The 17,118-nt window shown below is 35.9% G+C and overlaps 1 protein-coding gene across 1 annotated transcript; it reads left to right on the forward strand.

Moving 5' to 3' along the window:
• The first annotated feature begins 163 nt into the window (after positions 1–163).
• Positions 164–16,298, forward strand: LOC128549975 (cell death abnormality protein 1-like). Its single transcript, XM_053527780.1, has 12 exons — positions 164–375; positions 2,067–2,174; positions 4,179–4,304; positions 5,383–5,486; positions 11,314–11,445; positions 12,053–12,184; positions 12,435–12,563; positions 12,748–12,879; positions 14,278–14,409; positions 15,022–15,156; positions 15,698–15,829; positions 16,279–16,298. Exons 1-12 carry the CDS (start codon positions 362–364, stop codon positions 16,296–16,298), a joined length of 1,296 nt encoding a protein of 431 aa, XP_053383755.1. The 5' UTR covers positions 164–361.
• Positions 16,299–17,118: the final 820 nt, after the last annotated feature.

The raw sequence follows: 17,118 nt of genomic DNA on the forward strand, positions 1-17,118 counted from the left end.
ATCATGTAAAAGGGGGAATTTACTGCTTCAAACTCGTGCAGATTAAACGTTGATATATTGCTGGACCTTTGTGAATTATCGAAAGAAATACGAGACTATTTAAACCTGTAAATGCAATCGCATGCCTAATACTACTTCAAACAAGTTGCTAAACACATTCGTTTAACACCGTGATCTCATAATATTTAAAGATCCCGGAAGAAATAAACATCCGATATCTTACAATGTATACATTTTCACTGTGTCAAATATCCATAAAAGAACACATCTGACGTTATTCTAATTTATAGAGGGTATATCCTTATATTAGTGTTGGACACAACATAACTGCACCTAAGCTGGATTAAGGGGATTTAAAGACATGAAGTGCTCTGGGTAAGTGTTTTCTTGGTTTTCAGTTGGTGGACTTCCTGTTTTGATGATTGAGGAGCCCAGTCCGAGTATTATCTGTGTTAAAAGGAGCCAAAGGAATGTTGATGTTTGAAGATTCCTATTCTATCTTTAGACATGACTCCTTAAATAAATCGCCGATCCATAGTTTGTGCTATTGACCGGTCAACAGTTCAACACCAAATTTCGCTGGGCTAAATAATATGATAATTTATTTCTGACGTCATACTTACCGATTGGCTTGCCGGTGAAAATGGAAACTAGTATTAGTCCTCGGTCCTACGAGCCTCGGGCAATAGTTTTGACTACTGACCGACAACCATTCGGTAAGTGTATGATACTTTTGTTTGTTCTTTTCAGGTTTATCTGTGTCAAATACAATAATTTAACTAGAAACCTTATGAATTACTAGGAAGTACGCATACAAATAAGTAACCTTAACATCATGATTTTATCTATCATCACGGAAGTATTAATTTAAAGCAACAGATGCTGCATTTTACAAGCTACTGTGGGAGTGGAAACCGGAAAACCGCAGTCAAAGAAATGGTCACCTGATATAGATACACGTACGTTTTAATACATAAAGGAGCATGTCTAAATGAACATCAAACATGAAAAAACACTATAATGAAAGATATAGTAACGTGCATTTGATTTAAGAAAAAATCATCTGGGGAAGCTATCCACCTATCTTACAGAAGGCCGCTACCCACTGGCGCACGGAGGGTCACACTGAGTCTCTCTGCACCGTCAAAAGCTCGAAAGTCGTCATACTTTTGTAAGTGTGTTAGTGTGACGTTAAATCCAACAACAACAAAAAATCAAATAAAATTTAAAGTGATTATTTTTTTGAGCGATCATCTTTCAGGAGATCTTTTGGAAGTACAGTTTTGAAGCAAACAAAAAGCAGATTCTGTGAAATGTGCGACGCCCCTCACACCGGCTTAATTCCTTATCTGCTTTTGTTGATTTCTGTTGCGTAACTATAACATGGGTATTTTCTATACATCTTACAGAAGACTAACAAAAACAAGATTCTGATGGAACGCACCTTTATAACTACATGACTGCTGATAACGGCACTGACTACCAAACCTTATATTAGGTTAGGCAAAACCTAAGAAGTGCATCCAGCTAACTGGTTCTAAGATTAAAACTGAGTATTCACACAACAATCTTTTTATATTGGTGTTTTATGACTCAGTTTAAGCAAAAGTGAAAATGCCTAACCATGGTTCTTTATACACGATGATTTTGGTTATTTCCAATTAAATTGTTTGTTTGAATACCTTCACTAATATATTTGCAACTGCCATTTCGGGGTACAAACTGTTGACATAATCACACACTGTTGTTGACCAGTACTGCTTTTGAGATAACCAGGGCCCGAATTCATCAGCACGTTAAAATGCTTAATTTTCTTTTTTCTCTGTCATTCTAGAATTAGCACAGATAGTAATGAAACTTATTAATAACACGAATACTCATTCCAAAGTCATTGATAGCACTGCAAAATTTCACTGGTACAGCTGCTTTAAACAGTTAATGGCAACTTGAATCTTGCCATTCCTTTAACTTCCAAAATGGATGAAAACGGACTCTAAAGTATTGTCACGAAACGGAGTTATTCATTGAAATACTTACAATGTCTGCATTATTTTATTTTATTGCAGGCATATCTTGTATATGTTTTTGACGTTGGTGACGTTGCTCTGCTCTAAACTGTCCGCTGGTCAAGAAAGTTGCGACGGCAATCAGACACACTATATGAGACGTAATTAGTAAGTTGTATGCATATCAGTCTTTTCATTAAATGACTATATAATTATCATACTGAAAGAAAAGAATCAAAAATGTATACGATCTGAATGGTCGGTATTTATTTAGACCGTACAAAGTTTGACGTACACGGACTTCTGAAAACCCTAAATATACGTATATTGTTTTCTTTAACATTTTTCATTTCATAATCTGTATTATAGGTTTAGTGTTTGAGCAGCTTGCTTAAAGCCTAATGATCCACTTTAAATTATGTCATTACTATCACCATCATCATCACCATCATCATCATCATTATTATTATTATTATTATTATCATTATTGTTATTATTATTGTATTGCCTGTTACATTTTGCTCATATCATAAAAATGATCTGTAATGATTAAAGGTTGTTAATAAGATTTGTTCGAAAATTTAACATATAATCATTAACACTTATATGTTCACTTAAGTGCTAAATACAAGTTAGATTTTCACTGGTGGTGTTTTTAAAATTATATTTCCCTATCCTGGTTGCCCTACCAAGATAGGGTTATCTTAGCATAAATATAATTTGTTAAACATACTTTGCCTGTAGAACGATATAAAAATAAGACCTAATAGATATATTATTACTATATTTGTTAAAGATTGACATTAACAACTATATGTTTAGCTGAAATTCATTAGCAATGTAAGTTTGAAATTTTTTATTACATTCCGTCAGTCTATCTTGGTTGCGCAGCCAGGATAGATTTGAAATAATCGAATTCGGAAGATAGATATACAGTTTAAAAACTAAATTTTTCAGGTTTGTTCTTTAAATTAATCCCAAACAGGAAAAATGTTATAAAATGTTGCTTAAATGGGACTGGTCGCCTTTAACCTTTTTACTGTTTCGACCATATAAGTAAAATCAGCCATAAACATTTATTTTTCCCCTCCCGTGACCCATAGCATTCAAGGGCGAGTAGGTACACAGGGAAATTTTTCTTTAAAAATACAATTCGTCCAATAAACAACAAATGTATGATATAAATCAGAATGTTCCGTTTGCATATTTATAGTCACACCACTTTTTAACCAAAAACAGCTGTAATATGTATATAATTAGAAACAAAACTGAAGTGGTAGCATTCTATAAGTCATGGGTTTTATGCCCGACGTAGATTATTGTCATAGCCGCTAGCGGCTTCATTCTTGTGCCGCTTTTCGCCTTATACTTCTCTGTGGAAAAAAGAATAAAACTGCGTTCGAGCCCCGCTCCTCCAACTTAAATTTACTAACATTAGCATAAGAGTAGAGTCCCTTGTACATTACATCTGACACGATTAAGAACCAGGGAAGCTTCTGGAATTGAAGCGTCTTTTGTATTTTGCACTATTCTCCCACTCACGCTAACATTCTTCTGGAGAAGTCGCCGTTCCATATGAGTTACCAGTGGCGACTTACAGGCTGGCCAGCTCACGTGACTTTCGGATGTCGTACACACGGAGAAAATGTCCCGATTCAGGTTGGACTTTGCCTATGTGTTTATTGTTACTTGACGGATTCTCATAAGATAAAGAGAGTCGAAGACAAAAAAATGACAGCTTTCCTCCGCACAAAACGTCTGCAATCGGTTTTCAGTACTATTCTCAAACAGAAAAATGACTGCTTTCCTCCGCACAAAACGTCTGCAATCAGTTTTCAGTACTATTCTCAAACATCTCAACTGCTTGATGTGTTTGAGAAAAGTACTGAGAACTGATGGTAGATGATTTGTGTGGAGGAAAGCACCCATTTTGCTGTCTTCCACACTGTTTCATGAAATTTCGTCAAGTAATAAGGAAAATATAGGCAAAATGTTACCTGAATCAAGAGTTTTGTCCGTGTGTACGGTATCCACAAGTCACATGGGTTGGCCAACATAAACAGAGTAAACAGAATAAAACATCAATTTGAAAACAGCTGTTGTATGTATCACATATTTACTATATCAAAATACGTACACGTGTAACACAGATTTAATGTTTCCGTTTTCTAGCATACGTGTGAACGAATCATGTATAAAGAATACAACAACATTTACAGCCATTCCAGGCAACTGCAATGGGTTTGAAAGATTTTTCTGGGGAATCTTTGATAGCGACAAATGCAAGACAAAATACAGGTTCGGTATAATTGTTATCTATTTGCACCAGTTTTGCGACAGTTCGATATCTCGTTATCGCCTATCTCACAATTCCAGCTATCTCGAAGACATTTTAAAGTCTTGGCCCGATAACACGATTATAAATTATTATTTTAAGTCGAATTTCGGTTTATGTCGAAGAAATACGCCCGATTGAATAGAGATACCGAGTTTCAACTGTATTCTATGTATATATGCGCAACCGATGCACATTTATGAAGAAAAATATGAATGACTGATTTGTTGAAATTGACCATTTAATTTTAATTAACCCTTTTTGACAACAACAAAAAAGGGAAGTGTAATGCTGATCTGAAAGGACAATAATCACGTTTTAACAATGGTAGTTTATTAGAAAGACATTTGTTTTCGTAGTGAAAACGCCGTAGGTCGTAGATTTTTATGAAAAGCTACACAAGTGAAAAACATTATATTTTCTATGATATGATCGTCTACATGATGCTCCGTTCGTTTTTCGGTTATAGTTACTGTATATGTGCGTATGCCAACCGTATGCCAGTCTTCAAAACATTTTAACTTCCGGTTAAGCAGTTGATCCTTATCATTCTGAAAGACTGGAATTCGTGGAAAGTACCTTAAGAACACTTGTTCTTAAGGAACACGTTCTGCCGAAGAACATGATCGGGGTTCCCTGTAGGATAAGCAGCCACAAATTGTTTGATTTAATAGATTGTATAGGTCTTTGTTTCAGTTTTTGTTTAAATGTTTACTCGTGAATAAAAAAGCTGATCTTATGACACTATTGGGAATGATTTCACGCACTAACTTATCTGTTACTATATAAAGTCTTTAGAAAGAAAGGTATTATAATCCCACGAGATTTATCATTAACCATTTTTGTTTTTTTTGTTGTTGTTTTTTTTGGCGCGTGTTTGACGTTTTTGTCTTCTGGATGAAGGACGTAAATTGTCCTTTGTGGGATCTAGGTTCTATCCTAGATTATTTTGATTACCAAAATTGCATTAAAACTTTATACCAAATGCTTCATATATACACCGTAGTTTTTTTCTTTATTAATATAATCATTTTATTTCAGACAAAAAGATGTTACGAGGACAGTTTATTGTCTAGTCTATAAGAAGGGTTATACTCTCGAATGTTGCCATGGATACATTAAAGATGGTCAAAATTGCTCCAAAGGTAACACAATACTAAAGATCTCAATTATTCATTGTTACAGTAGATTTTCAATATAACATGTATGAAGAATTTTCAGCTTTTTCATTTAGGAATTTTTTAAAGCTGGCTTCACAGTATCACAGGGGCGTAGGGACGATCTGAGCATTGAGGCGGCAGAGGGGGTGGGTTTGGGAGGGGGTATCCCCATTCCATCAACGGGGTCCGGGGTGGGCCTGGGAAAATTTTGCATATAGCTAGAGTAAATGGTGCAATGACAAGATTCTGTGTACATATCAGTCGCCGATGTACTTTTAGATAAATTGACAATTGGAAGACCGCTGTTTTTATTCTCAATTATATTTTCTAACCTTTTTAAAAATTCTCGAATTCGGCATTTCGCAGCTCCTCGAAATCATCGGAGCAGCTATGGACTAGTTCGATCGTCGCCCAAGTAAGGTAATGATTAGATACGTCTGGTAGCTATCGAAACTGGCTGTATCTCGTATCACTGCTATCACAACATTAAAATCCATGGCGTTTTTTAAGTAACGGGCAAAGAAAATGGTTTTATCAATAAACGAGACTTCATTTAGCTCTCATGTATGGAAGCCCTAGAGGGACAATTGATTTCCGTACTTTCCACTTCTGACTTCTAACGTTTGCACTTCTCACTTCCAACTTCTTGACTTCCTACTTCTAACTTCCGCACTTCTGACTTCTAACTCCCACACTTCTGACTTCCTGACTTTCGACTTCTTATTTCCAACTTCCACACTTCTTACTTCCGACTTCTTGAGTTCTTACTTCCGACTTCTAACTTCCAACTTCCTTACTTTCGACTTCTGATTTCCAACTTCCACACTTCTTACTTCCGACTTTTTGACTTCTTGCTTCCCTCTTTTAACTTCCGCACTTCTGACTTCTAACTTCCGCACTTCTGACTTCTAACTTCCTGATGTTCGACTTCTGATTTCCAACTTCCACACTTCTTACTTCTGACTTCTTACTTCCCTCTTCTAACTTCCGCACTTCTGACTTCTAACTTCCTGACTTCCAACTTCCGCACTTCTGACTTCCAACTTTCCCTCTTTGGAAGTCGGAAGTAAGAAGTGTGGAAGTCCCGAAGTCAGAAGTGCGGAAGTAAGAAGTCAAAGGTGCAAAAGTTAGAAGGAAGTAAGAAGTCAAGAAGTAAGAAGTGTGGAAGTTGGAAATCAGAAGTCGAAAGTCAGGAAGTTGGAAGTCAGAAGTGCGGAAGTTAGAAGTCAGAAGTCTGGAAGTTAGAAGTAGGAAGTAAAGAAGTTGGAAGTGAGAAGTGCAAAAGTTAGAAGTCAGAAGTGGGAAGTACGGAAAGCAGTTGTCCCTCCAGGGCTTCCATACTCATGAGATTTTTGGAGATTTCAGTCTATGTTCTTAAAGATCTATTTTTTACTATCGTATGATGACATATTTCTGCCACGAGATAGCTAGGTATAGCTATCGCGATACTTCAAAAAAAGTTATCTTGATAAAGCGAAGTTTTCTGAAAAGATTTTCTCAATAGTGGAAGGTTTCCTGGAAATATTATTGCGATTATTTACATTATTTTCTCGATACCTTTTGTGTTAGTGCCCACAACTGCCATTTATTAGCTAAATAAGTTTTCTCGATACTTTCAGAAATTATCTTGAAATTTCGAACTTTTCTTTCGAACTTTTCTGAAAAGTTTATCGCAATAGCTAACGTTTCCTGGAAAAAAAGCATATCGAGAAAATAATAATTTATTATTGTGATAATGTTTTCAGAAAAATGCACAACTTTGCTTGAAAGTTTAAAATATTATCGTGATAGTTACCGAGCATCTCTTGGCAGTTGCAAGCATTAACGCGAAATTTTGCGCTAAAACATCAGGAAATAAATAAAAATATCTAGAAAATATTGCTGAAATGTTTTCAGATAAAAAGCATACATTTCCTGGAAAGTTTACAAATTATCGCGATAGCTACCTAGCTATCTCGTGGCAGAAATATGCCACCATACTATTGGAAACATATTTTCGCCAGTTGTATAATTTATCAATTGTACCAAAGTATGATATGAATAATTTTACCAACGCGACATATGATGTTATTTAAAATGGCTGCCCCAGAGGTCACCTTTCAAAACTTGCAATGAGTAAAACATAATGATTTCACTTTTTAATGACAGAAATCATAATCTTATCGTTCATTCTCTTGAGAAGAAACACTTAGAATTGGTAAGTCACACTTGAATGAGCAACTGACCTCGAAAGTTGTTGTCATTACAAGCTGGCCAGTCAAACTCCATGACCTTAGAAATAACCTCTGATGTTAAAATTATTCTTTCCTAATTGAGGCAACTCTCTGACTGAACGCGCTCCGCGGATTACAAACAAATAAACCCCGGGGATGGAAAAGTGGCTTTGTTGAAACATGCCAAACATCTTATTTGTCACAAAGGTTAACATACTAAAAAAAAAACGTCGTTACCTTCGAATGCATGGTCAATATGTGAAAACAAACCCCACTGCGACCCTCTAATTGTGTGCAATAAATTCACGCATCAAATGGTATACTATATGACTGACCGGGTCAATGTGTATAGCCAGTGTTTCTTAACTGCCGTATTTAGTCAACTGAAAGTGGTAACGGATTTACTTTGTTGTTGGATTTAACAATTTATGTTAGCGTAAATACTTTGGAAATAGCGGACTTGACATTTTAGGCAGTAGAAAACAACAAACTATAGTAGTTCTATTTTAACATTTTAGATTTTTTTTTTAATTTTGGTACACATATAAACGCACTCTTGGTGCAAAATGTAACGCCCCTGGGGGCGCTTAAACGGTGGTGGTGAGGGGGGGGGGGGAAGGTTACGGAATGTCAATAAGGTAGAATCATCTTGTCCTTGTGTCCAATCCTGGGGTTCCACACACTGATGACCAATATTTGAAACAGACATTGACAGACATTGCAACCAAAATTTTACAAGATGATCATTATATATTTATACAGATGTGCCCTAGAAGGAACTTTTGCTATGCTTTAACTTGTATGATTATGTAGATTAGCTAGATTGATGTCAACGGTGGAAGTAACTCCAGCAGGTTGTTTCTATATCGACATGCTCCGAACATAGGTATTGTTTAGCCATCAGTTAAGGTACGCTTGTGCTATTTTAGAGGCTCAAAAGGTTGCTGTCTTCAAATCACTTGCCCCTCATCGATGTGGGTTCGAGCCTCACTCGGGGCTTTGAATTCTTCATGTGAGGAAGCCATCCAGCTGGCTTACGGAAGGTCGGTGGTTCTACTCAGGTGTCCGCTGGTGATGAAATAATGCACGAAGGGGCACCTGGGGTCTTCTTCCACCATTAAAGCTGGAAAGTCGCCATATGACATATCATGTGTCGGTGCAATGTTAAATCCAACAACAACAGAAAAATTTCAGGGAAACAGGCTAATGAATCGGTACATTGTATTTCGAATCTGTCAAGCGGCAAGCTATGTACTGCCAATAAACCGTTAATCAATGGTGTAAGTTTAGACCATTGTGCCGACATTAGTTCCATTGGTAACACTGACTAATCTCCGAAGGCATCCGTTTTTAGCTCACCCTGTCATATAGTGATAAGGTGAGCTTTTGTGATCACCCTTCGTCCGTCCGTCTGTCCGTCCGTCGTCGTCTGTCCACAATTTCTTGTGAACATGATAGAGACCACATTTTGCAATCAGTTATAATTAAACTTGCACACAACCTGTATTGGCATAATATCTCGGCTCCTTTTGAAAACTGGCCAGATCCCATCATGGGTTCTAGAGTTATGGTCCCTTAAAGGGCCAAAATTTGCTAATTTGGCTTGTGAACACAATAGAGACCATATTTTACAATCAATTTCAATCAAACTTGCACAAAACTTCTATTGGCATAATATCTCGGTTCCTTTTAGTTTATACATAATTTATTTTAGGTCGATTGTGAAGGAAGTTCTACAACTTATATTAATCACTCTCGACACCTCATTCCTGATGGAATCCATCGCCATGAGGGTATAAGAGAAGAGGCCAGTTTCCCTTTTTTTAATGCTGAGCGCCAAGCAAGGGAGCTACTGGTACCATTTTTTACGTCTTTGGTATGACGCGGCCGGGGATCGAACCCACGACCTCCCGCACTCGAAGCGGACGCTCTACCACTAGGCTATCGAGGCGGTACCTTTTGAAAACAGACCAGATCCCATTATGGGTTCTAGTTCTAGAGTTATGGCCCCTTAAAGGGCCAAAATTTGCTATTTTTGGCTTGGAAACACGACAGAGACCATATTTTGCAATTGATTTTAATCAAACTTGCACACAACTTGTATTGGCATAATAACTCGGTTTGTTTTGAAAACTGGCCAGATTTTCATCATGGGTTCAAGAGTTATGGCCCCTTAAAGGGCCAAAACTTGCTGTTTTTAGCTTGTGAACACGATAGAGACCACATTTTGCAATTGATTTTAATCAAACTTGCACACAACTTGTATTGCCATAATATCTCGATTCATTTAAAAAACTGGCCAGATTTTACTATAGGTTCAAGAGTGATGGCCCCTTAAAGGGCCAAAATTTGCTATTTTTGGCTTGTGAACACGATAGAGACCACATTTTGCATTTGATTTTAATCAAACTTGCACACAAATTGTACTGTCATGATATCTCGTTTCATTTCGAACACTGGCCAGATCCCATTATGTGTTCAAGGGTTATGGCCCATTAAAGGGCCAAAATTTGCTGTTTTTGCTTATGCAGCCATATAGAGACTTCATTTATGGCTTGATTTGATGCAAACTTGCAATAAATCTTTAACAACAATAGATCTTTTATTCTATGATGAATCCGGTAGATCCAAATATAAGTTTTGGAGTTACGGCCCCTGAAAGAGTCAAAATTTGTTAATTTTACCTTGTGAACACGATAGAAGTGACATTTTACATTCAAGTTTAACCACACTTACACACAACTTAAGTCACCGGCTAGATTTGGTCATGGGTTCTAGAGTTACTGCCCCTGAAAGGACAAAATTTTCTATATTGGTCCTTTCAGCCATATAGAGGTTTCATTCATTTATGCCTTGATTTGATACAAACTTGCACAGAATGTTTATCTTGATGATCTCTAGGCCAAGTTCGAAACTTGGTCATGTGGGGTCAAAAACTAGGTCACCAGGTCAAATCAAAAGAAAAAGCTTGTTAACACCCTGGATGCCACATTTAAGACCATATCTTCATGAAACTTGGTCAAAATGTTTATCTCGATGATTCCTATACAACTTTTAAAACTGGGTCATGTGGGGTCAAAAACTAGGTCACCCAGTCAAATCAATGGAAAGGCTTGTTAACACCGTAGAGGCCATATTTATGACCCTGTCTTCGTGAAACTTGGTCAGAATGTTTATCTTGGTGATTCCAAAGCCAAGTTTAACAGGTGAGCGTTATAGGGTTATCATGACCATCTTGTTAAGTATAGTGAAGTTGTGTCTTGGCCCGAATAGCTGATCATGGTCTGCACTGGTCGTAAAGTCAGAATCACTTGTCGCCAGCAGGCTAAAGGTTAATTCAACATTAAATTTCAAGTTGTTGGGCTAAAGTCACAACTTGAAGGGAAAAATGAGCAATTACATTTTAATGTCATGTAATAAAACACTTATTGAATGGCTTTCTGGTCAATACTCCTTCGGACCACTAGCAACAGTTTTAAAGCCGTTCAATAAGTGTATAATATAAACATACATGGTTATTATTTTCTGATTGACTGTGTTATGGCTTCAAAAGTCAAACAGAGTACGTATATTTAAGTTATCTAATTTCTAAATTTTAGGCTGTGAAAAGGGAAAATATGGCGCAGATTGCACAAAGGATTGCCTGTGTTCTAACCAAGAACTGTTTTGTGATATTAACTCTGGCTCGTGCCTGTGTCCTGCAGGTTTCACAGGAAAAAATTGTACGGACGGTACGTTCTACATCTACCTTTAATAATTTTGTTTATAATCGAACTTAATTTTATATGTTGATACACTGAAAAGAACGGTATAAATCTGTATCTGATATGTGACTTGAACAGGATGGTCAACCCACGTGACTTTTCGGTTTTCTTACACATGAAGAAAATCGCTCGATTTATGCCAAATGGTTTCTAATCACCTTCTTACCTGTTGGATTTTGAAAGAATAAAAAGCGTCGAAGACAGAAAAAATGAGAGCTGTCCTCGGCCACACTTAATAATAATGTGAATACTGTCTGCAAACACTTCAGTGTGTACGTTATACAATTGATCCATGTAAATTAAAGAATTGGGCGAAGTGTTAAGACATTCTAGCAGACGCTTTGTGGCGAGGAAAGCATCTATTTCTCTGTAATCGACGCTTTTTGTTTCATTACGATTTGCCAAATCATAAGTAAAAATGTTACCAGAATCGAGCAATTTTCCCCGTGTTTGCGATACTATAAGTCACTGTTAAAAGGACGTTTAACACTATGTTATCGAATTATTTGGAGTACTTTATTTATTTGATATCAAGGCCGTTAATCTCATGGATATTTTCTGATTTCTTACGCAGAATGTGAAGAGGGCTTCTTTGGAAGTAACTGTACAAACGAGTGCGCATGTGAGAACAACAGCACATGTGATAAAAGAAATGGCACGTGCAATTGTACATCACCCGGATGGGAAGGTGATATGTGTGATAAAGGTATGCTTGATTGAGAAAGAATACTGGAAATTATATCTGATATCATGTAATAAAACACTTAACGAATGGCTGTCCGGTCAATAATTGGAGTTATCAACCAATATATTTTGAAGCGACTCGTCACTTTACTGATAAGGGGAAGTAACACTGTTAAAAGTTTTTTAAGGAATGCATTTTTTTTTCATTTAGCCATCATTGCAGCTGCTATATTAAAACACTGAGTTAAGGTATATTTATTCTACATTCACAGAATGCACCAGTGAGACATATGGGCTATACTGCAAAGAAACGTGCACGTGTAATGAAAACGAAACATGTGATCATGTGACTGGAAACTGCACGTGCAAACCTGGCTGGAAAGGAAACAATTGTTCTCAGGGTATAACAATATTTTGAAATTTTTCTTTTACTTTACAAATAAAAAGACTATATTATATTATTCCCAATTAGTGTGCATGCTGAGTGACGTGAAATCATATTTTTTTTTACATTCTGATGTAAGCTAACTAATATTCAAAGTGTTTTTGTAATAAAGCCCATATGCTGCATTTGTCGTTTTTCAGAATGCGACGGTTTTACTTTTGGTATTGACTGTAACGAGAACTGCACGTGTAAAATGGACCATGCGGAATCATGTGATAAAGTCACCGGTGAATGTCACTGTCTGGATGGTTACATGGGAAACTGTAGTGACGGTATTGAATATTCTTTGCTACTTTGAGTACGGGAGCTTCGAGTGGAAAAGTGTGCGTTTTTTCTTTTATCTCGTGGTCACGGCAGTAACTCGTGGAAATCAGATACTAACTAATGGCCGCAAGTTAATTATCTCACGGCCACGAGCTAACAATTATCAACGATATGTTTTATTTCTTCAATGGAAACTCCTAGATGACTCACTCATCATGTGTCTTCCTGTTTTCATTACATCATTTACAAATGTTAAAGTTTGCGTACCACCCCAAATATTTTCAAAGTCCATTGAGATATTGCTTTTATATTTTGCATACTTATTTACCATCATGACCCCAGTCTGTAAAAAGGAGGAGGTAACTCTATTAAGCATTTTGACTGAATTATGGCCCCTTTTCGACTTAGAATATGCTTATTGTAATGTTAAAGTTTGCGTACCACCCCAAATATTTTCAAAGTCCATTGAGATATTGCTTTCATATTTTGCGTACTTGTTTACCATCATGACCCCAGTCTGTAAAAAGGAGGATGCAACTCTATCAAGCATTTTGACTGAATTATGGCCCCTTTTCGACTTAGAATATGCTTACTGTAATGTTAAAGTTTTACTCATAGTTTATATTATACTATCAAGCACTGAGAATAGTCGAGCGCGCTGTCAACTGACAGCTCTTGTTTGTTTAATGTTCAGAAGTCTATAGCAAACAGTCACTGACATTGTAGACCATCCTGATTACCCATATTTTTCAAAACTGTCATTAAGTTTCAATGCGAGATATAGGAATGTATGTCATTTAAGGTAAAAGAGTTTGCACACGTGATATGTACGACTTAATTATCAGATCGCGAGAGGGGAATCTTATCAGACCAGAATAGAGTTATTGGTAACCAACCTGAAAGTCTAGTACAAACTTCTTTCCATTGCAATGGACAGCAAAGTTCATGTACCAAAAATAACTAACATTAGAATGACAAGAAAATGTATCTGCTCTGTTAAACTGATATTTATCTATATTCAGTGCATTGAGCTATCCTTAATGATACTATTGAAGGATTTTGAGGCAAAATATCAAACGGAACGGGACCAGCGGTTAAAAGTTTTATTTGCTCCATAGTATCACTGAAGACATTTCAACGTCCCAAAATACAAAGCGCATATGTGTAAAAAACTGAAAATAAAGTACTTTGGAGTGGAGAAAACTGAAAATGAAAAATGTTTATTTTGTTTAACAAAGCTCTCAGACTGTTTCAAGCCATATTGCAACCTTTAGCTTTTAAATATTGACAGTACCGACTGTAATATATTTATTTAGCTGAAGATAGTTAGAAATTGTACCCACGCCACTGTACATCGCTTTATATAAAATGGTCGTATAAAACCTTATTTTCCCCCATTTTAACAGAATGTTCATATGGATGGTATGGCAAAAACTGCAATGACAAATGTTCTGAAATATGCACGGGTACCACGTATTGTGATCCTTTTAACCACACGTGCATTTGTATCAGCCGGAAGGGAGCAAACTGTTCAGAAGGTAACGAAATTTATTACAAGTACACATCTGTTGTGGTCACAGACGCTTTAGGTTTGGAGGGTTTGGACAGGCCAGCTTAGCGGCTCTGGACTCTATGAAACATCTTGATCAACTTTATTTTTTTCGTAAAATCATTTCTTGTTATAGCATTTTAAATCATTGTAGGACAGTACTCAAAACATATCAAATAACATGTACCATCAAAGCATTATTTCCTGTTAGGCATTGCCTATCGTATTCTAATTTATCTGAATTAAGGTCGGGTTATAATATGATATATGTAAAGGTAATGAATGCTTAAAATGAAAGGTAGATGGTTTATCAGAAACGAAGGGAAGTAACTTATACTACCATAACTCAAAGAGACTGTGGTTGTGATATTAAACATGTTGCAACATAAAACTACTGAGCTTAATGAATCTGATTAAAATCATCTCCTATGCATAAAGGAAGATCGAGTAGTTTAGTCAGATTGTGAACTTAAATTATCTACAGAACGATTAGTGCAATATTTTTATTGAAAATATATATACCTATACATAGACTATGTTGTGAAAGTAAAAAAAATGTCACTGCTACATAACATTTGGTATAAATGATTTTATTTTTCAGAATGTGACGATGGCTATTATGGACTGAACTGTGAAATGGACTGCCCCTGTAACACTAGTCACAGTAATGGGTCTTGTAGTACCAGTGGCCAGTGCGTGTGTCTGGCTGGTTGGACAAATCGTACATGTGAACAAGGTTTGTTCTAATCATTCAGGTCAATTCTGGTATATCTATGAATATTTGTACGTGATATTTATTCATTTTTATTGTTCAACTTGATATTTACCCATTTAAAGATATTCAGTTTTGTTTTCAGATACCAATATAACACCATAGTACCTGTGTGCTAAAAAAATTATAGATGATTGTCACCGATGAAATAAAAACCAAAAATTCAAATTTCCAATACACGATACGCTTTGAGTAATACGCGGACTTGTATGGCACAATAAGTGTGAGCATGCTATCATAAATACGAAAGAAACTATCCTATAGTTTCTTCTGAGATGTATTCTCCTACACATCGTGTATAAAGTGTTTATTATTTTAAACCTAATGCATAGAATTGTTAATATTTTACTTTTACACATAAACTTGTTAATTTTATTTTAACGCTAATATGTAGTATACCTTTAAAGAACTTTAGTATAAATGTTATTTTGAACTATTTAGCAATAAACGACTGTGTGCTAAGAGATAACAACTGTGAAAGATATAAAATGTTGATATTTTACAGAATGCCCGCCTGGATTGTTTGGTCCAAACTGTGAAGGAAATTGTTCCGAGGAATGCACGGGAACCACACACTGTGATCGTTTTAATGGCACGTGCATCTGTGTCCACAGCAAAGGCGTTAACTGTACCGAAGGTATGTAAAAAAACTGCAGATTTCGTGCATGGTAAAAAGGTAAATGCATATGGTGAGTAGACTGTCTTATTTTTTGGTCAAGTGCTGAGGGTATTTTGCTCTATTGTGTCCATTTTGAAAAAAAAATGCAGTTTTTATCGTGTAAATATGTCACGTGACGTATGTCAAATGAAGTTGCATAGTCAGCACGAGTTTTCCCCGTGGTGTCCCGACGGTCTTACAATATACAAGCAATACATTGCATCCACAGCCACGGTTTGTATGACAAAATATAACATGACTCCTTATATATTATTAAGGTCACTTACGCATAGCCTAAACGTTTAAAACCAATCTCTGGCAATTGCGAAAATGCCAGATACAGATACATTGCGATATATTTTCCGCCTCGGAAAGACTTAATATAGACTTGTTTTTTTGTTAATTTCTCCGATTGTTTTTTTGTTTAGATTGTGACGAAGGGGTTTAATTAGGGGTTTACAAATGCAAGTCAAATAGTCATTTGTGGTAACTTTCCCAACAAAATTTGGTTAATGCGTAGCTCTGGTAATTGTCTGTGCAAAAAATTTGGGGAAAAGGAAAAACGTGCAAAAAAGGGGGTTTGTTAAAAAAATTTTTATTTTTTCAACCATAGATCAAAGAAAAGTCTAGTTTTAATTTTTATCAAGTATTTCCCTTTATTCAAATTTCGGAGGAGAAAACGTGGTTTAATCCCCGTTTTTACAATACTTATTTTCTTTATAAAACCCAATTTAAAGATCTCAAAATAAAAAACTAATTGAAAAGAATGTTTTTCTGTGTTTAAATGGGACTTTTTTTATTTTGGGTTACAAAAATTATTTTGGTAATAAATTAAAATTTTTTTAAATTTAAAACTCTAACAAAAACGAAAACGTCGTTCTTAAACCAACGGGCTATAAGCAAGGATTTTAAGTAACCGTTCATATAAATTTTTTTCCTTTTTGAAAAAAAGGCCGTTAAAAATATACATAGAAGCTCTGTTTTTTACATTTCATTACTTTTTTAAAAAAATTAAACGGTGTGGTTAAAAATTTAAAGAAAAAAAGGAAAAGCGACGGTCAACAGAAAAAGGAAACCCAAAAAAGTTTCATAGAAAAAATTTTTTGGATATAGTTTTTAGCAGTGTTTCCTGTTTTGGGCTGCTGGTTTTTCCCCCCTTTTTTTATACCCTTTTTTGCTCCCGGGAAAAATTACCTTCGCAAAAAAGGAAAAATTAAAAAATGACAAACTTCTCAAAAAAATTTTAATTACCGTAAAACGGGAATCTG

This window comes from Mercenaria mercenaria, chromosome 17 (assembly GCF_021730395.1).
Source record: "Mercenaria mercenaria strain notata chromosome 17, MADL_Memer_1, whole genome shotgun sequence".
NCBI lineage: Eukaryota > Metazoa > Mollusca > Bivalvia > Venerida > Veneridae > Mercenaria > Mercenaria mercenaria.